Source organism: Trachemys scripta, chromosome 2, assembly GCF_013100865.1.
Source record: "Trachemys scripta elegans isolate TJP31775 chromosome 2, CAS_Tse_1.0, whole genome shotgun sequence".
Lineage (NCBI taxonomy): Eukaryota > Metazoa > Chordata > Testudines > Emydidae > Trachemys > Trachemys scripta.
The window spans coordinates 99,495,525-99,515,906 of NC_048299.1; the positions used below are offsets into that span (position 1 = coordinate 99,495,525).

At 41.2% G+C, this 20,382-nt stretch overlaps 1 protein-coding gene across 1 annotated transcript in view; it reads left to right on the plus strand.

Annotated features, from left to right (window-relative positions):
- The window catches only part of ABCA13 (ATP binding cassette subfamily A member 13), a 285,349-nt gene that overhangs the window by 134,661 nt on the left and 130,306 nt on the right, over positions 1-20,382 (plus strand). Inside the window, exons 37-42 of the mRNA XM_034761320.1 lie at positions 2,143-2,361; positions 6,303-6,521; positions 9,235-9,431; positions 10,936-11,093; positions 11,564-11,794; positions 19,889-19,994. Of these exons, the coding sequence (XP_034617211.1) occupies positions 2,143-2,361; positions 6,303-6,521; positions 9,235-9,431; positions 10,936-11,093; positions 11,564-11,794; positions 19,889-19,994 (1,130 nt within the window). The remainder of the gene's footprint in view (positions 1-2,142; positions 2,362-6,302; positions 6,522-9,234; positions 9,432-10,935; positions 11,094-11,563; positions 11,795-19,888; positions 19,995-20,382) is intronic.

Sequence of the window (20,382 nt, forward strand, 5' to 3'; positions counted from 1 at the left end):
TTATCTTCTCCTTGCTTCAGTGAAAAGTTTGTCTTTTATGTGAATTTTCTTTTTCATTCTGTTTGTCATCTAAACTCTGCCATTTCTGGCTCTTTTTTTTAGCCTCACATTTTAATAACACACTTATCACCTCTATTTTCCAGGGCTACAGCTACCTACAACCATTTCCACTGTTTCTTTCCAGTTCTGTGTTTGGCTACTTATGAATTCCTTACATGTTTTGCTGTTTAAAATCTGATTTCTTTTATTTTCTCTAAGGCCCATTTTACTACGTTGTCATATATTTCTTTTGATTAAAGATTCATGGATAGAGAAACACATGCCACCAACATCCATTCTTGGGCCTTGGCAGTCCTCTGTGACCATTTGAAATTACATATTATCTGGACTGGTTCAACTATCTATAGTAGAGGCCAGAAGTCCCAATCACCCAAGAGCATTTTGTATCAATACCTCTCTACTACTGAAGGGAAAATTTCAGAAGCTTCAGGGGTTCAGTTAAATGTCTAAATATGTAGATGTTAATTGGAATATTATCTGAACTAACTTGACTTTGAAGCCCTCCACTGAGTGATCTCTCCTCACAAACAGGCTCCAGGTCCCTCCATCAGTAGATTTCACATTTACCTTTGATTATTACTTTGGATAGAGACCTTCACTTTTTCTCTCCCAGTCCTGACAGCTCTTTGCTCTTCTTAGAGTGGAAGGAGAAAAGAAAGATTATCTCTTCCACCTGAGCAATGGCAGGGTCCAGCACCTTTGTGTTAAGCTCCAGAGTAAACCTGGGATTTATATCAAGTAACAGAAAGGGCTGTGTAGCAGGGTGTAGCTCCTGCCTGGAAGGGCCTGAGGTAGCCCAGGGAGCAAGCAGCTTACTGGGCTGATTGGGGGAAGTGGCTGCAGCTGGGGCCATGCTCCAATCAGGCCTCAGCTGGCCTGTATAAGAAGGCTGGGGGCCAGGAACTCAGTAGAGTCTCTCTTTGCCTTCAGAGAGAGAAGGGCTTGGCTGCAGGGAGTGAGACAAAGAGTACCTGAGTGGAGCAGGGCTGGGGAAAGGCTGGGGAGCGCCAGCCTGGAAAGCCCCAGACTGCGGCCTAGTATTAGGCCAAGGGATACTGGGGGTTGCAGAGGGCAGCCCAGGGCTATGCCAAGGCAGCAGGTCCAAACCCCCCTTGACTGTGATGAGTGGCCTATACTGCAGTCTGCCCCAGGGAGTGGGGGCTAGTTGGTGACTGGCAGTGGCCTAGTGCTGAGGCAAGGTGGGAATAGTGGGTGGGGGTTCCCCAGGGAGGGGAGACCCAGATCTGTGGGGTACTGCCAGGGGATAGCATCCCAGTAAGAGGGGCACTGGATCCTGGGAGGGACATGGGCACCAGCAGAGGGCGCTCCAGAGGCTGGTGAGCTAATTCCGTGGATGACCAGTGGGAGGTGCCGCAGGGGTGAGTCCGGTCATCTTACAGGCTGGTAGAGTTAAAGGTTCTGGACTCTGAAATACAATCCAGGAAAGCTAAAGGGGAGGATGACCCGGTAGAAGGACCTTGGTACAAGTTGCAGGGAAGCTGGCAAAGTCTAGTTGGAGAATGGTCACAAGGTTGTTGGAAGGGATTAGAACCACCTTTATTCTAATATTAAAAATTACTGAGCAACGGGCAGAGGTTCTGATTGTTTCATATTTTAACAGAACTGGTTCTCCAAACACTAGCCTCTGTTATTCCTTTGTGTTGTGTGCATTTCTTTTTCTCCATTCCATTTAGTCAATCCATACTGTCCCTATTTTCTCTGGTCCACAACCTCCATTTTTGCTCGTTCATTTGTAAAAATCTCATTATTTAAGAAATACATTTTAACAGATGACAATAACATTTTAGTAATTACTATATATGTGCATATTTATATTAACATGTGCACACACATTTATCAGTTTTATTTTTGGTGTTTTAAGCTGCAATTAAACTTTTTCATTGATTAGATACTTAGCATAACTGTGGTCCCTATCCGTGATAGTTATAAATTGGCACAGCAGCATTGATTTAAATGGAGCTATACCAATTTATATCACCTGACCCTCTAGCTTAAATGTACAACAGTGATGACCATTTCAGGAAAGGTAAAGCCAATGCATTTTCACTATATAACTGCTAGTGCTTTTAAAGCCTTATTCTTCATTTACACAGGTTCTCTGCCTGCAAATGAGAGAAGCGTGAGTGAAGGAGGAAGCCCAATAGGAGTTATACTGATGTCACTCACCAAAGAATACACAGACAACAAAAAGACTGCAGTTAAAGATCTCAACCTCACTTTCTACAAGGGTCAAATCACAGCTCTCTTGGGTACCAATGGAGCTGGCAAGACTACAATAATGTATGTCCATTGCTGAATGATGGCCTACTACACATTTTACCTTATCTGGTGCTTTGAAATGTTTTGTACATCAGCAAATGAGCTATTCCATCTCCTTGCTTGGTTATTGTTTTTGCCATGCAAAAGATGCCACTAAAGTTGCTTAAATGAACTTACTGTGCCAGGTGCCCCTGGCAAAACAAATGCATTGCTGTGGAAAATTGGGGCCCATTTATCATAACCTCAATGGTAAAGCCATTATTTTAAGCAGCTTTAGTAGTAGCTGGGAGATGAGGGGTTATTGTGGGCATGGGGGCAGAGAGACCTGAAGGAAACCCTTCTTTCTTTTCCTCACACTCTACAACATTCCACCTGTGCTTCCATCAGATGGAGATCTCAGAGGTTTACTGAGCTTGCAAACTTTCTTTCTGGATGTTGAAGAGGATATTCTGACAGCTGAAAAGAAGCTGAAATAACAAAGAAAAACATTAAAAAAAATCTGGCTTAATTAAAAAGTTAATCTATTTCTTCCTTTTATATTAATGAAATATCAAGAATTCGGACCATTTTTTCTTAACCCCTGCAGGTACATAAATTACTAATGAGAATGAACTGGATTCTAGATTTAGTCAACTTGATTAACATGGGTAAGGATTGCAGAAATGAGCCAACATAAATTAGGAATTAGAGTTTTTACCCTGCATTTACAGCAAAACTGGGATAAATATATTTTTTAACCAGGAAATACTAGTCAGTTGATCTCTCTCTTTTTCTGTGTCTTGGCTAGACAAATGAGCCTTGTTCAGGAAATAGCAAGAGAGATAATGAATTATTGATATCGGGTTTAATTAAAAAAAGATTTTACCATTAGAAATTTTTCCGAATTATAAAGGGCCAAATACTCCACTTGTGCAAGAAGTTGTTGTTGCTGTTCCAGTACACGTAATAGAAGTACACCAATTTACATCAGTTGAGGATCTACCTAAAGCACTTTTGGAGTACTAAGGGATGCTTCAAGTTGTTGTTTTTTTATTTTAAAAAATTACTAAAACTTACAATTTAGAGAAACAAGAAATAGCAGGGCAAACCTTTAATATTTCTCTCTCATAATGCCAATTCAGTGACATGACTCCCACTATTTTAGTCACATGAGGTTCTTTGCCAGGATTTAGGGGAAACTGCTATTAAAATAAGTGAAATAATCCCAGTTAGTAACTATGACTGCCTTACTAAGGAAAGGAAATGAGGAAAAAAGAAAAGATAAACAATTGTTACTTCAGTTACAAACTCTTCTATATATGTCTCTGTGGAGAACATTGGACAGGTTACACATTTGAAAGTTGTCCACCCTGGCAGAGGTCCTTTTATTCCCAAAATTAGTAGAGTTCTGTTTCAGAGTATCCTTATTAACTAAAACAACTTATAGATGGGCAAAAAATAATAATTTTGAAATAATTTTGTTCCAAGGCAGGTAAGTCCTGTTGTGTTTATCATGGATAACATTGTTTATAAATGGGCAAAGGTTTTAAAATCTTAATTGAGTCAGTAACTGACAAATACTCTATAAATCCAAAGAAAGTATTTGTCAGTTACTGAAAAGAAGCCAGTCTCAAGACCACTCCTTGAACGGCAAGTTAGTTAATATCCAGAATCTTAAATTCAAATTAAATCCCACTGTTTTTCTATTTACCAAAGGTTAGTCAATGGCTTCTCTCTAGAAATAAACGGTCTAAACCATTTGGGGTTTATTGGGAGAAACTGTGAATATCCTAAATTACAATAGTGTTTCAATATCCCATGAAAATCATTAAAAGAAAATTTTAAATCTAATTCCTTGGCAGCTCTTTACAACTTCATCTCACCAATCCATATTGAAGTCTTGATGGTGATGTCATTTGAGCTAGAAGATTACTTCTTCTTGATGCTGTTCAGTGTCTTTCTTCTTCTTAGCAGTTGGTCACAGCTCAGTTGCAGAGATGAACAGGATGAGCTGTGATGAGTTCTGAAAAGTTGAGGATGAGAGCAGAGTGTTGCTAGTCATTTACTTTATGCCCATCTCTTTTGTCTAATTTCATGGAAAGAGGAGAAAACACTTCTTTCAGACTTGGTAGGATTCAGATTAGCTGTTATCATCCTTTCATTGGCTCAGTTTCTTTGTGGGTTGGTCTTAGTAAAAACCCTCCCCTCGTAAATATAAACTTCTAATTGTTTTTGCTCTTTTGTGGCAGGAAACTGTCAGAACATCCTTAATGTTAGAGTTTTAACTTTTTACTCAGCACATTTTCTGAGCTATTCATTAGGTTTCATCAGGAGTTGAAATTCTGTTTCAAATAGGTTCAAGCCCACCCATATGTTAGATATGAAAGTTTTTCAATTTTGAATTATTCTTAAACTTAATTCTTAAAGAGAGGCTTTTAAACTTGAGTATTCATTAAATAAATAAATTGTCCTTTCTCCTAATCAATCTTTGGAGAGGTGCTGCTTGTTTTTGTGATTTTTTTTGTTCAGGAAGTTGCTTAAGCATTGCCAGATAACTAATTAACCCCCCAATTAAGAAAAAAAGTATTGTATACTCAAATGACTTCTTACATTAATAGCCAGTCACAGCAAGGTCAGCGGATTCCATATTAGTATATGAAGCATCTTACCATTTAGCAAAGATATTAGTAAATTATTGCATAAAAAACTTTGCATTTAGATAAAATATTTGCAGCTCTACATCTTAAAAACTTTTAAGGAATAAACAAAGTTTTGAACCATTAAAAGGAAAAACAAGGTAGATAAAAGTAACCAACAACTTCTGTAAAACATTTTCCAGCTATCCGGGATTTTCTTAGTCTGAAGAATGAACACTTCTGAGTGCTTATAGAAGAAATTATTTTCAATAAGAAAATTCTTTAGCACCTTATGAGTAGGTTTTAAATGAGAGGTTTTGTGTTGAAAGAGCATGTGTGGAGGGTGGGATAAAAGGAAAGCCCACTTTACATCTTAGTTTTACAGTTAACACCACATCCATACATTTCCCTTTGTTCTAAACAAAACATCCTTATCTTCTTTTAAAGTGAGGACTCTTTCTAAAGCATACATATCATCATACAAAGTTTGGGTTTTTTTAGATAAGATCATATCTATATCACCTGGTATCTTACGCAAAAGATGTCCTGTTTTTGAGAAGACCCTTTTATTATGGTCTTTGGACCAAAATGCTCCTTGGATTTGTGATCTGCTTTTGTGATATATTTACATCTTGCAAGTAAAAACTTGTATTAAATATTTTATGCAAAGCACTTATCACAATAACCAATGCTTATGTACATTTTAAAAACATATTGTAAAAGAAGGTAGTAGAGAAAGTTAAAGCAATAGTAGGTAAAAGTTAAATTTTAGACCCTTTATAAACATAGAGGAGTATTATGGCAAAGGTATATCCTTTGGCACTTGAGACTTGTCAATGGTTGACAGAAAGAAGATTGCCTAAAGAATTCCATTTAATAAAATTCAACATTCCATTTAATAAAAAGAGCAACCAAAAACAAAAGTATGTGTTCAAATCTCTAAGTTCAGTGAGTATACAAATAAATGTAGGTTTCTCTTAAAATCAGGAAAGGTAACGTCGTAAGAGTAAATTATAATTTTATTAATAACCATTTTTGCATTAATATCAAGGTTTCCTCCATACACACTCCAGCATCATTTAAGTAATGCAGCTGCTAGACAAATTATTGTGAGAAGTCAATTGATCAAATTCAGGATACAACATAGAGTACGTCCTGAATATAGTGATTTTATTGAATTTGTATTATTTCTTATGAGCGGGAGCAAGGTGGGTGTGGTAATATTTTTTTTTTATTGGACCAGCTTCTATTGGTGAAAGAGAAAAGCTTTTGCGCTCAACAGAACTCTTCTTCTGCATCTCCCATGCGATCAAACAGCTACAACAACACTGTTATTTCTTGTATCAGATCAATGTTGACAGGCCTGTACCCTCCCAGCTCTGGGACCATCATCATCAATGGAAGGGATATACATACTGATCTGGCTGCTATCAGAATGGAGATGGGTGTTTGCCCACAGTATGATGTGCTGTTTGACACCTTAACTGTGCGAGAGCATCTGCTGTTCTATGGTTCAGTGAAAGCGCCTCTGTGGACAAAGAAACAGTTACATCACGAAGTCAGTAGGTTAGTGGTTCTTATTTTCCTTGCTGGAAACCTGTATGTAGGCTGTCCTTCAAAACCATTCCAAGAACATTGTGGTGAACAAACAAACAGCCTCATGCTAGGAGAGTCAGCCCTAACTATTGGAATCCTGAGAGCGCTAATGATGGGTTTTGTATTCTAAAATTCTGGCTTGTAAATGTATTTCCTGATCTTAATTTTCAGTAATAAAATTATGGAAATAAAAATTAGAGTAAGAGTATTACAGACAAGGTTTAAAAAAATTCTCTAGTGGTTTCAGCTAAAGCATAGAGGAAGTGGAAACACTCTCTCTTATAGTACTTGGACTACTGAATTCTGAATACCCTAGAACCATGTAATAACAGTGCTGTGCAAGATCCTCAAAGACACAGGGGATAGATTCTTGCCACTAACTAGATATTTTTATGAGAAGCAGAACATTTGTATTGAATTAGGCCCCCATTGCTAAGGCTATTACAGAAATGAGAAATTAAAAAAAGATTAAGGGAACAGTAAGATTACTTTTTCTAAACAAAGCAACACAAGATTTTAATGTAGCTTGTCAGAAGATTGGAAAGCATGCTGTGTATACCTTGATATAAATGTATTTATATAAATTTATATAAATGTATTTATTCATATAAAGTCAGCTCTTTGCTTTAGAAATTTGCTTTCTTTAAAGTAGAAAATTACTGTGAAGGACTGGATAACTCAGCAGACAAGCACTGGGATAGCTTGTCTTGTGCTTGCCCGTTCAAATGAACCCAGGTTGATAGTGATAGAACACAATTAGCAGCCAATGGCGTGACGTGAAATTAGTTGGTGGTCTTGCAGTCTAGTTCTTACTGGACAGGTGTCCACATAATACATGCAGGCAGCAACAAACAATGGCTAAGGACTGAATAGCCTATGGCAAATAAACTACCTCCTTTTCCCAAGAGGTGACCTTTCACGAAGTGTGTAGAAATTTGCTCTACTGCGGTTCATATTGTTCTGTTGGCTTTTGCCTCTGGCACCTATTTACAAGCTGAATTCATCAGGGCTTCATACCATTGCTTCTGTGTGGTGTCCCATTCCTATAATGGGACGCCGCACAGACATAAGTGTTTGCATGGAGGATCTGTTTGCAAGGCTGTGGCCTAAAAGATCTTGTTTTGTAAGGAGAAGCAGAATGTGCTAATTATCCTTGAGTTCTCATGACTGTTTCTTTCAGATCAATGTGAGGGTTTTTATTTGCCTGGGTGGTTATACTAGGGTAGCAGGTGTCCGGTTTTCAACCGGAATACCTGGTTGAAAAGGGGTGCTGGTGGCTCTGCTCAGCACTGCTGACCGGGCTATTAAAAGTCCAGTTGGCAGTGCAGTGGGGCTGGCAGGCTCCCTGCCTGGCTCTGTGCGGCTACCGGGAAGCGGTTGGCATGTTCCTCCAGCCATGGGGGCTCCGTGCGCTGGCTCCGCAGCTCCCATTGGCCAGGAACCGCAGCCAATGGGAGCTGTGGGAGCGGTGCCTGTGGGCAGAAACAGTGCACAGAGCTGGAGGGACATGTCGCTGCTTCCTGGGAACCGCCTTAGGTAAGCGCTGCCTGGAGCCCACATTCCTCATCCCCTCCTACAGCCCAACCCCCTTCCTGAGCCCCCTCCTGCATCCTGAACATCTCATTTCTGGCCCAAGCCCAGAGCCTCTACCCCCTCCCACACTCCAACCCCTGCCTCAGCTTCAAGCCCCCACCCCCGAGCCTGGCACCCCCTCCTGCACCCCTAAGCCATCATCCCCAGCCCCACTCTGGAGCCCTCACTCCCTCCCATACCCCGACCCCCTGCCACAGCCTGGTGAAAAGGAGCAAGTGAGTGGGTGAGTGATTGAGTGGAGGGCTGGGTCTCAGAGAAGGGGGCAGGGGGTGGGGCTTTGGGGAAGGGGAAGGACAAGTGTGTTCAGTTTTCTGTGTTTAGGAAGTTGGCAACTCTAGGTTATACAAATATTAAATAATATTTCAGAGTCCTTGAACTATCCTCAGCTCTCCTTGAAATGTTCCCCACTCCCTCCAGATTCTTATAGGGGATATTCTAAAGCTTATTGAAATCAATGGAAAGACTCTCAGTGACTTCACTGGAACATGGTTAAGGCCTATAATTTTGAATTATTTTTTGCTTTATCCTGTACAGAGGCCATTAAAAGTATATTTCAGGAGGCTCATAGGGAGGTTGCTGTTAAAAATAAGAGGCTTTTTGATTATTACTATTACTTCTTTTCAGTGGATACCAGAAGAAACTGAATAGTTATATATGCTTCTCTGTACTTAAACTGCCCATGGATATTTTGCATACAAGTGACTTTTCATCACTTTACTGTGGGTTGGGATCATAGGCACGGGAAGTAAGGGTGTGGGAGGGTGCTACAGCACCCCCAGGTTTTATGCGGGGCTGCTGGCCCCATATCTGGGGGTCTGCTCCTGGCCCTGCACATAGGGTCCTGGCTGCTGGCCCCTGCCTGGGGCTCCACTCCTGGCTCCATGCCCGCACACAGCTGTGGCCACAGCCTCATCCCCCTAACCCCTGTCCAGACTCAGCTCTTGGGGCGGAGGGAGGGATAAGAGGGCTGGCTTTCAGCACCCCCACTACTAAAAATGTTCTAGTGCCACTGGTTGGGATGGTGTGGTAGCTGATCTAAAAAGGCTTGTGATTTTCAAAGGTCACAGTTCTATTTGTGTTCTTATTCTAGAGCCCTGGAAGATGTGGATTTATCCCACCACCAGTTCAAACATGTTGGAGCCCTGTCTGGGGGAATGAAAAGGAGGCTCTCAATTGCTATCTCCTTTATTGGAAATCCGAAGACAGTTGTTCTAGATGAGCCCACCAGTGGTGTGGATCCATGTTCACGTCGGAAAATCTGGGACATTCTGTTGAAGTACAGAGCTGGTACAAAACTCACGTCATGTTCTGACTAACATCCTTCCCAGGCAAAGGGTGGTTGAAAATAGTATTTTTCTTTCCAGTTGCTGAATAGAAATCCTAACAGAGATAACTATTCCATTCAGCTGTTGAAATTTTAAAGCAGCCAACTAAAATTCAAAGCTTACTTCTCTTTGTCTTCAGGAAAGATGGTTGGTCTAGTGCAGTGGTTTTCAAACTTTTTGTCTGGTGACCCAGTTGAAGAAAATAGTTGATGCCTGCGGCCCAGTGGAGCTGGGAATGAGGGGTTTGGGATGTGGGAGAGGCTCAGGGTTGGGGTGCAGGGGTGAGGGCTGTGGGGTGGGGCCAGTAATGATGGTTTCAGGGTGTGGGAGGGAGCTCTGGGCTGGGGCAGGGGGTTGGGGTGTGGGAGGTGGTCAGGGCTCTGGGCTGGGGGATGCAAGCTCTGGGGTGGGGCTGAGAATGATGGGTTTGGGGTGCAGGAAAGGGCTTTGGGTTTGGGGGGGCTCAGGGATGGGGCAGGGGATTGGGGTGCAGGGTTGGGGTGTGGACTTACCTCCAGAAGCGGCCAGCAGCAGGTCCAGCTCCTAGGCGGAGGTGTGCAAGCGGCTCCACGCGGTTCTCACAGGCACAGCCCCTGATGCTCAGGGCGGGGGTAGGGTGCGGAGCTCCGTGCCGCCCCAACTTAGGAGCCAGACCTGCTGGCCACTTCTGGGGTGCAGCATGGTGTTGGAACAGGTAGGGACTAGCCTGCCTTAGCTCTGTAGCACCACTGATGGGACTTTCAACGGCCCAGTCGGTGATGCTGACCAGAGCTGCTGCAACCCAATCCCTTCCGTTCCATGACACAGTTCTGGGTCGCGATTTGAAAAATCTAGTGGGTTTAATGCAAGATTCAGGTTAGCTATGAGTCCATGCTGATCCTGCCCTGGATGAAAAGGGTTATCTCCTACTTCCATCACTCTTTGACTTTGCTTTTTCATTTTTTGAGGGCTCTCACTTTCTGTTCTTTCCCATATGACTGCATATATTTTTCTTCTAAAGAGAATACTCATCAGTCATACCATTCCATTAATATTCAAGTGTCATGAGCTAAAACTGACCATAGGAGGCAAGCTTCTGAGATAGCAGGCACCTCCCCTCCCTATTAGCTGGAATAAACCACAGTGAATGATCCATTGAAACTGGCACCACAGTTATGTGATTTTAAGAATCTCCTAATCTCCTAAAACACCTTCTCAGCCTTGAAATTGCAACTGCTTGTTGTTGTCTCTCTTAGATTCCAGTACAAACTTTGCACTGATTTATAACCTGTACCGTCTCAGGGAGTGTGAATGGGACACATGTTAGCAGGCATTTTGTGTCTGTGTTCTGCATACTGAAGTACACTCTTGTAAATTTATAGAATTACTATCACCTCAAGAATCCTCCTGGGGGAAAAAAGTGTCTCTCATTAGAAAATATTTTAAAATAAAGTGTTAATCTGTGTGTACTGCTCTTCCTGGGGTAGGTTGCACCTTGATCTTCACCACTCACCATCTCGATGAGGCAGAGGTGCTCAGTGATCGCATTGCCATCCTGCAGCATGGGCAGCTGAGATGCTGTGGTCCTCCCTCTTATCTGAAGGAAACATATGGCCAGGGATACAGTCTAACACTCATAAAAAAGGTATGGTGACAGAATTGTGCATAATATGTACTTCATGCTAAGAAATGGTCATATCAATTATTCTGAGGGAACTTTGCAACGCTGCTAGTAACTTATGTGTGAGATAAATGTGGTAATTCTTTTATCTTACATAACCAGCAATGCAGAAAAGACTTGGTCTATTTAATACTGGTGCATAACAAATGTTTTTCGCAACCTTCATACTTGAATTAATTGGCACATAAAATAATCTAGCAACATAGTGAAAATTAGTAATTTGATGATTTGCTGAATAGAGGCCCAATCCTGCAATCCCTTACTCATGGTGAGTAGTCCCTTGCTCACAAGATTAGACCCAGAAACTTCACTGGGACTACTTAGCAGAGGAAGGGTTTCCAGCACTGGCCCCATATTTGTTTTCAGTGTGACCTGTTTTACAACTTTCTGATAGCATATAAGCTCCATTTATTATTGTTTTCCTTTCTGTGCAGCCCTCTGCGTTTGAAATCCAGGATCCTGAGTACATCAGTCGAGTCACATCTCTGATACAGTTCTATGTACCAGAAGCATTCCTAAAAGAGAACAGTGGGAGTGAGCTGACTATTGCGATTCCAGCGAAGGCAGATAAGTCCTCCTTTAAAGGCCTCTTTCAGGCTATGGATGAAAACCTTGAACGTCTACATGTGACTGGCTATGGCATTTCAGATACCACCTTGGAAGAGGTACTGTGTTTCTCTCTCCATAGTAGCTGTCAGTGGTTAGAGATGCTCTACTGGCTTCTATCTAACCTTCTTGACCATCTTTTTACTACCTAATATTTCAGGACAGGTTCCTGAGGGGAGCATGAAAGAGCATCTCATGTAGAATATAGATTTTTAAATTTTGCTATATTATTTAAGGGCAACAACCACTCTCCTCCCATAATTCATTCCAACAGCCTGATGTATCCTAAAGGGCGATATCACCTTTTGGAAGGTTCTTCTCTGTCTCAGCTGATCTCAGGAAAATTTTACATGGCCTGGGTTTTAACACCAAATCACTGTCAGTCCAAATCTCTCATTAACTCTTAGCATCAGAAAAAAATTGAGCTTTGAATTAACTAGGGATGAACTTCAGAAGGTTTGGCAGTACAGTTCATATAACTCTCAAAAAATTCTGTCTCTTCTCTGGATTCTATCTGGACTAACCAAACCTCAGGAGTTGGCAGAACTGGCCTGGAAATCTTACAAGAATAGCTGTTCTTGCAAATTTACTTCTGCTTCTGATCTAGCCAATGTACCTGATGGGGGTTCATCACAACTGGTTTTGGCTCTGGCATTATTTAACTGGTTATACCAGAGAATGAATTATTTCCACTACAACTATCTGTTCCTTTAAAATTCCTTGACCCATCATTACTCTAGTATCATTGTGTAGATCCTTAAAAAAACAAAACACCTCCACCCCCTGTTTTTCACTGCTTGAAATGATGATAAAAGAACAAAACTAATATTTTTCAGTAGATGGGGGACAATATTTTCATTTGATGGTACAATCCACTCAGCAGCATTTCACAGAAATATGATTTTTCCAGCGATCTCCTTTAGTTCTGTAAACAGCCCAAAGTGGGCCATGTACAAAAAAAAAAAAAAAAAAAAAAAAAAACCCTTAGGATATGACCAAGCACAAAACAAATGACAAGTATACAAATGCACATTTTTGTAAGTTAGTGTCTCTTTAGATAGTTTACCACACAGTGTATAGTAAGCTTTCAATCATTTTATGTACCCCGCGCCCTAAGAGGTGGGAAGGTATGTTGCATTATTAGCAGCAGTCTGAAGAGAATGTCATCTAGGGAAGACACTTATCTCTTTTCTGGGCTTATGAAACCAAGACTCAGGAAAGCCTGTCATCGGGGACATTAATTATGTGGTGTTGCTTTGCAGCATGAATGATGCATGTGGAAAATAATGGGGTCAGATATAAAAACCATTAGCAGTTATCTGGTTTGCAACATTGAGACTTTTTTTTTTTTGCCAATTTAGAATTGACATTTTATTTTCAAATAAAAAATACAAAAATCCACATGCATACAAACAAATGGTGGGAAATGCATAGCCCCTGCTTACTAAATACATTTAGTTCTGTGAAAAGGTCCATTGTAGCAGTGGTTCTCAACCAGGGGTACATGTACCCCTGAGGGTATGCAGAGGTCTTCCAGGGGATACATCAACTCATCTAGATATTTGCCTAGTTTTACAACAGACTACAGAAAAAGCACTAGCGAAGTCAGTACAAATGAAAATTTCATACAATGACTTTTTTATACTGCTGTGTATAGTATACACTGAAATGTAAGTACAGTATTTATATTTCAATTAATTTATTTTATAACTGTATGGTAAAATGAGATAGTAAGCAATTTGTCAGTAACAGTGTGATGTGACACTTCTGCATTTTTATGTCTGATTTTGTAAACAATTACTGTAGTTTTTAAGTGAGGGATATGCAAGACAAATCAGACTCCTGAAAGGGGTATAGTAGTCTGGAAAGGCTGAGAGCCACTGCATTGGAGCATACATTAGAAAAGCAGTTCTCAAACTTCATTGCGCCATGGCCCCCTTCTGACGACAACAAATTACTTCGTGACCCCGGGAGTGGGGACCGAAGACTGAGACCGCCCGAGCCCCACTGCCCTGGGCAGGAGAGCCAAAGATCAAGTCCAAGAGATTCTGCCTTGGGTGGGCGGCATGATCTTAGCCTGGGCGATGGGACTTGGGCTTCAGACTTGTTGGGGCCCAGGGCCAACACCAGCCTGGGCGACCCCGTTAAAATGGGGTCCCGACGCATAGTTTGAGAACCATAGCTGTATACCTATGTGAAATGCTGAAAAAGTCATTAAGACCCCTAGTGTGCATAAGGCGTCTACCCACACACAGGATATGTCTACACTGACCAGGTCAATGGATTGGGAGCTCAGGCTGTGGGGCTAAAAATATCAGTGTAGACATTGCGGAGCAAGCTAGGCCCCGAGCTCTGAAACCTGGTGAGGAGTTAGGCTCTCAGAGCCCGGGCTCCAGCCCAAGCAGGAACATTTACACTTCTATAGTCCTATAGCTTGACCCCCATGAGCCTGAGTCAACTGACCTGGGCTCTGAAACTCAGTGCCAGGGGTTTTTCTTTGCAGTTTAGACATCCCCACAGATCCATTTATTGGATTGAGGTCCAATTGAATAATATATGTCAGCAAGTGTAATGGTTTCCTTTTAAATTAAATTATAAAACAGGATCACAATTAAATGAAACTACACCTTTATCACAAAGCCCTGTGGAACTGAATAAATACATAAGCTCTTTGAAATACTGACCTTCTTTTTGTTATATCTGAGTACAATTGTTAGCACAATGTGTTACTGCAATAAGAGTAATAAAATAATAATAAAGATAATTTACAGGTTTTTATAACCGTTCTTTAGAATGTAATGGTGAATTATATCCTTGCTGTAGAATTCTATGGGGTGTGTCAAAAAAGCCTATGAAAGGTTGTCATTCTCTTTGAAATTATACAGGATGGTTTACACTTTGTATGGAAAGGATATAATCTATTATATTTTATGGGTGGTTAGATTATTCTCTATATGATTGGTTTCATCCCTCTTGAATTCTATAGGACTTTTACATAAAGGGAAATGATAGTCCTACAGAACCAATCATAGCAAACGTATAACATTCATCAGCATATTTCTCTGGATCATTCAGTTTAAAGGTACCTGCCCTTGGTTGTTTTCTGCAGAAAAGCAAATAAGCTTTCCTAAATGGCAACAGATATTGATGTATCATGCAGTACCTTGAAGACTAACATGTTAATTTGTGGTGATTCCTGTCATCTCTGCACAGTCACCATTAGCTATTGTTACCTTCATTCTCCATTTTCTTATCAAAAGCCTTTTTCCGCTGGCAAGTAAATGGATAGCACATAATAGTTCTATTGAGTCTATTCAAATAATTCAATCTGGAAACAAAGAACTCTGACTTTAAAGGGAAAATGTATCAAGTGATTGTTTGTGCAGAGGGCGCCCCCCTCTTCCCCCCCCCACACACACTCCTTGCTGTTTTTCAGCCCATTTGTGTGGAACAGTTGTACACTTTCAAAAACTCAACTCTTTAAGGGAGACCATATTGCCTCTCATGTCTAGGAAGCATCTTGCGAGCGGAAAACATGTCACTGTCATGTCAAACCCATTCTTATCATCTTAGCTACATTTGATTTTAACTGTTTTCTCCTTGTCTGAATTAGGAATAATATAATATAAATATAAGCAATAAGCCAAGAGTTGGAATTGGGGGAGAATCGGGACCATGATTTATTAAAATCACTAGATAACACTTAGAGCCGGCTAGAGGATAACAAATCCATTTCATGACAACTTTTGAGGTTTTGAAATTTGTGTTCATTCTGCATTGGAATGTTCTTGCAAAATGGAATTGTGATGAAACATCCATTTCCAGATTGAAAAGGTTTTCTGTTCAGATCTTTCTCTCTTGAAATGACCAGAAAGTCCATACTGGATCGAGAACATCTTCCTGGAACATTTTGTTTAAAATAGATACAGCTCCATCAAATGTTTCACCTTCAACAAAACAGCAAGTTTCAATGAAAAAAAAAAAAATTAATCAAAAATGTTCCAGTCAGCTCTACGAACACTAATGTAGCGTGAGTCTGTTTTGTATGCTATTTGGGCTGTCTGCCTTCCATCATGACCTGTCATTGAACTACGGCATATTTTTTAGACATGGATCAAACAGGAATTATTTTAGGGAAGTACTGTGCTCTTTGTTATGTGGGCAGTCAGCCTACATGATCACAAGCGGGTCCCTTGTGGCCTGAATCTACCAGTGACTTTGTTGTGTACCTGCCTTTGGCTCTTTGAAAGTGCAGGCAATTTCTTTTGGAAGTTGTGATCTGTGCAGTGTCTCTCTTCTTCTGAGGCTGTGTCTATACCACACCACTGTTTGGATTACAGGGGTGTGACTAGCATTTCGCACTCAAGTGCTGTGCTGTAACTCCCCTTTGTGGATGTTGCAGGCATGAACTAAAAGGTTCCTATTTTGCATTAATATAGTCCAGCTATTCACACACTTGTAGCTCAAACTGTGGGCCATATAGACGAGTCCTGAGTGTTACAGCTAAATAAGTGTGTTCCTGTTGTTTGCTAAACCTAGCTCTCTTGTGCATTAGTTTCCCTGTTGACACAAGACATACAGTTAATGGCTATGAGCATACTCCTGAACCATTTAAATCTATGGGATGTTCGCCATTGATTCCAGCTGCAGCCATAGGAGCATTCAGTGTCTGAAGAAAGGATAAAAATAACACAAAAATGGAAAAAGAGAGGATAATTGCATCTATAGTTCTGACAAAGTGTTATATGTTTAAGATGAAATAGTAGTAGGAGTAAAGATTTTGATGATATTAAAGTTCTTAAAAAATCAGAACTGTCACATGGATATGTGACCTGATACTTCCCAGGTATCATTAAAAAATACAGACATACAGAGCCATATAGGATTCAAACATTCCAAAATCTGGATCTGAATATCCTTAAAGCTGAAGATTTTCAGATCTGGAGTTTTGATGGAGGGCTATCTGTATTTTTATTTTAAAGGTAAACAAGCAAAATATGTAACATTCTTCCCAACTCACGCATATGTTTGTGAGAATGTCAGTGGTTCCTAGTACAAGAACAAGAGATTATAGTAGGGAAAACATGATTAACCTTTAAGCACTGTTTCCCTACTATTTTGGCCATATGTATTGATTATTTTTTCTACCTTTTCTTCTGTTGTTGTTGTTGTTGTTCTATATTTCCTGGACTATATTTACTCTGTTTCCATCATGTTATCTCCCAGGATCTTTGCTGCCCTTTCATCAATAGGTTTTTGACCAGCAGCCATTTTTTAATATAAAAATTAAATGAACATATCCAGGACTTAGCAGTTTTGTTTTTACAGTGGAAATCGAGTTAAGTGGGACTGAAAGACCCTAAAATGCTGCTAAAATAGTAGATTAATACTTTGGTTGCAAGGACAGTCTACAACTTTTTGTCATTCTCTTCACTCTCTCCCTCATCCTCCACCATCTGCTTCTATTTTCTTCTCTCATCCACTCATTAAGGGAGCTTCCCTTTCTCCCATCACCTAAAGGCACAGATCTGCACTGAGATGGCACAGGGGTCCATGCACCTCCTTCCTGAAATCTCCCCTCCTCCTTCAGAGATGATGCTACCACTGGCAGTAGCATTTCAGTTCTGTTCCCAGGTCTGTCACAGACTTTCATTGGGACATTGGACAAATTACAATCTGTGTGGTTTAGTTTCCATCTGTACAGTAGGGACAGTGATACGTTCCTGACTCTCAGGGGTGTTGAAGATGAAATTCATTAATGCTTGTGACATGTTCAGATACCATGGTGGGTGACTGAAATACTTAATTAGAGAGGGGTATTTGCTCTGGTTTTTAGTTATGAGCTTCTGGCTTTGCAATATTGGAAATTGGTGCACAGTGTGACATCATCAAACTGTCCCACAGGAGCCGATCGAGATATGGGTTTGGACAGTCGGTGTCCCCGTCTAGGCTCTAATACAGAAACAGCGTGAGACACTTAACTTCATCTGTCCTTGAACTAATGGCCAAAACAGTTCACTTAAAGTTGCCATGTAGCTAGGCAGTCCGTCATCGCTATTAAATAGCAATTATATTGACTAAACAAAACATAATCCATGTAGCTAGCAGACTTCAGTGGAGCAAGAAACTGCCTTTCCTCAAAGCTAATGTATTTCAAATTGATTGGCTTTTATTATCCATTGTATGGTGGACTCCTTAGCTACTATGTGCTTTTGTTATAGCCAATATTGGATTCCTTTGTGGGAGCAATTAAATATGGCCATGAAAGTTTTTTAACATTGGGAGTGCACATCAAGTCCTGATTATAACAAACAGGAGGTTTCAGCAAGATAGAGTCAAAGTTGCTTATAATTTTAGTGAGAGCTCTGTTTAAAAGTGCTCATGAGAGGCATACGCTCTGCTGAATTGATGTGCAAGCTTACACTGGAAGCAAAATCTGAAATTTCTAGACACAAATTTTGACTTTCTAGGCTATGCTGTGTTGTTACAGATGGCTTTGGGGGAAAAATACTTCAGAAAAGAGCTAATTTTTCAACATCTCCTATCTCAAGTATATCTTGGGCCAAATTCACCGTTGACAACATTGAAAGTGGGCCTGCTTACCCCAGCAGTGGATGTATTTAGGTTTCTTTTCTGGTTAATCTAAAATCCTCCCCCAGACCACCTGTGCCTTCTCTTCTCCCTTCCTCTTCTCCCCCCCCCCCCCCCCCCCCCCCAAAAAAAAAAAAAAAAAGATTTGTGGCCTAGGGAGAAAATGTGAATTTACAGAGGGAACATATACTTGTAAGGAAGTTTTTGAGTTTTTATTTATTTATTTATCAGGCTTACAGTGAGACGTGAGTGAGTGCCTTAACACTTCTTAAGTCACTACTAACAATCTACTATGGTATTCTAGGATTCTAACTCTGAAATTCCTGTTGACTTCAGTGGTCTTAAGGTGTAGAAGCAGGATCGAGCCTAATATAGTCGGTCTCAGGCAAATCTAATGGACACACCGTGTGTAACATTTACATGTGCCTCTTAGGATATGTCTGCACCAAAATTTAAAACCTGTGGCTGGCCTGGGCCAGCTGACTTGGGCTGTGGGGCTGTTTAATTGCAGTGTAAACCTCCCATCTCACAGGATCCTAGAGCCTGGGCTCCACCCCAAGCCTGGAAGTCTACACTGCAATTAAACAGCCCCGCAGCCTGAGCCTCACAGACCAGCCGCAGGTGCTAACTGCAGTGTAGACATAGCTTTAGGTTATTAAACCCATGGGAAATATTACTGCTATTTTTTAAAAAAAACTTCTGTTATCTTCTCTCCAGCTCTTCTTTAGAGGCTTCTACCCTTCAGATGCACGGATGGAAATTACATGCCTGTCACGTTTATTAAAATACGCTAACATCCCTCAAACAAGACCCTCCAATCTTTTTTTAAAAATCTGATTAATCGTTTGTTGTGTTTGTGTGTAGATGGCAACTGATTTTGCTACAAAATGTACATTATTTTAACTTTATTTCAGCAGAATTCCTGCTCTCAAAGGGCTAAATCATCCCTTCCACTTCCATGAGTGGAGAGGGCCTAGATAAGCTGATCTAGTTGGGGGAGGGTGGAGTTGGGGAGATTGCCCAGCCACCTCCCATAGCCCCGTGGGAGCTCTTTTGCTAGAGTTCCAAGGCTTCAGCACTCTAGAATTTTGTGGGTTGGGCCTGGAGTGTAAGGAGATAGGGCAGGGAACTGCCTACTGTCTGCGGTATTCTCCCCTGCTGAGCCCACGGAGTGCAACTTGGAATACCAGTGGGGAGTTAGTGCTGCTTCTAGTGTGCATTAACTCTGGACTCCATGCGTCCTACGACTCCGCATATGGGAGACTCCATCAATGACAGCAGGATTGTTGAAAGAGCTATGCAATTAGAGGGCAGAGAGGACCAAAGAGCAGTGTGCAGGGGTCAGCGGCTCTCCATGTAGGTACTTCTGAATCCATGGAATATTTACTCCTCTCCACGGGAGGGAAAGATCTTGCCCAAAGTAATTACACCGGATCAGTAATTTATAGGAATGTTCTAGCAGAGTGGAGTGGGGTGGTGCATCCTAGTCTGATGCCCTGGGTGATGAAGGGTGAAAGCCAGTTATGGCAAATAGGTCTCATTTCTCTTTCTATTTCACAAAGGTATTTTTGGAGCTGCTGCAGGACACAGAGCAAATGCCACAAGTTCCCCTGGCAGAGGAGTTGGGGCTCCCCCACATTAACAGCTGTGAATCAACCTACCAAAACTGTAAGTAGAAAATTAAGTTTTCCTTGAAAGCAACTGTGTTCATACAAGTAAGAGACTTGCAGCTAAACAGGCTAAAACTTTCCTAGGTTAGGCAGCATGTGGGAATGTTGCCATGTGTCCCCACAGTGCTCTGATAGTGCCCTTTCCCGTGCATGTGAAGTAGCCAAACAATCCTCCTCAGATGATACACTTCATGCTGCTCACTCTGACTAGTGGCATTTTGAGACAAGCTTTGTGTCCTCTGTCACAATAACCTCCAGTCAAGGCTGTCACTATGATATAGCACCTGTGCCAAAGAGAACTGTCGCCTAATTGACACCATCACTCACCAAGTGCAGACAACTGTGGGTTGGGATTTTCAAACTGTTCAGTGCTGGCTTAGCTCCAC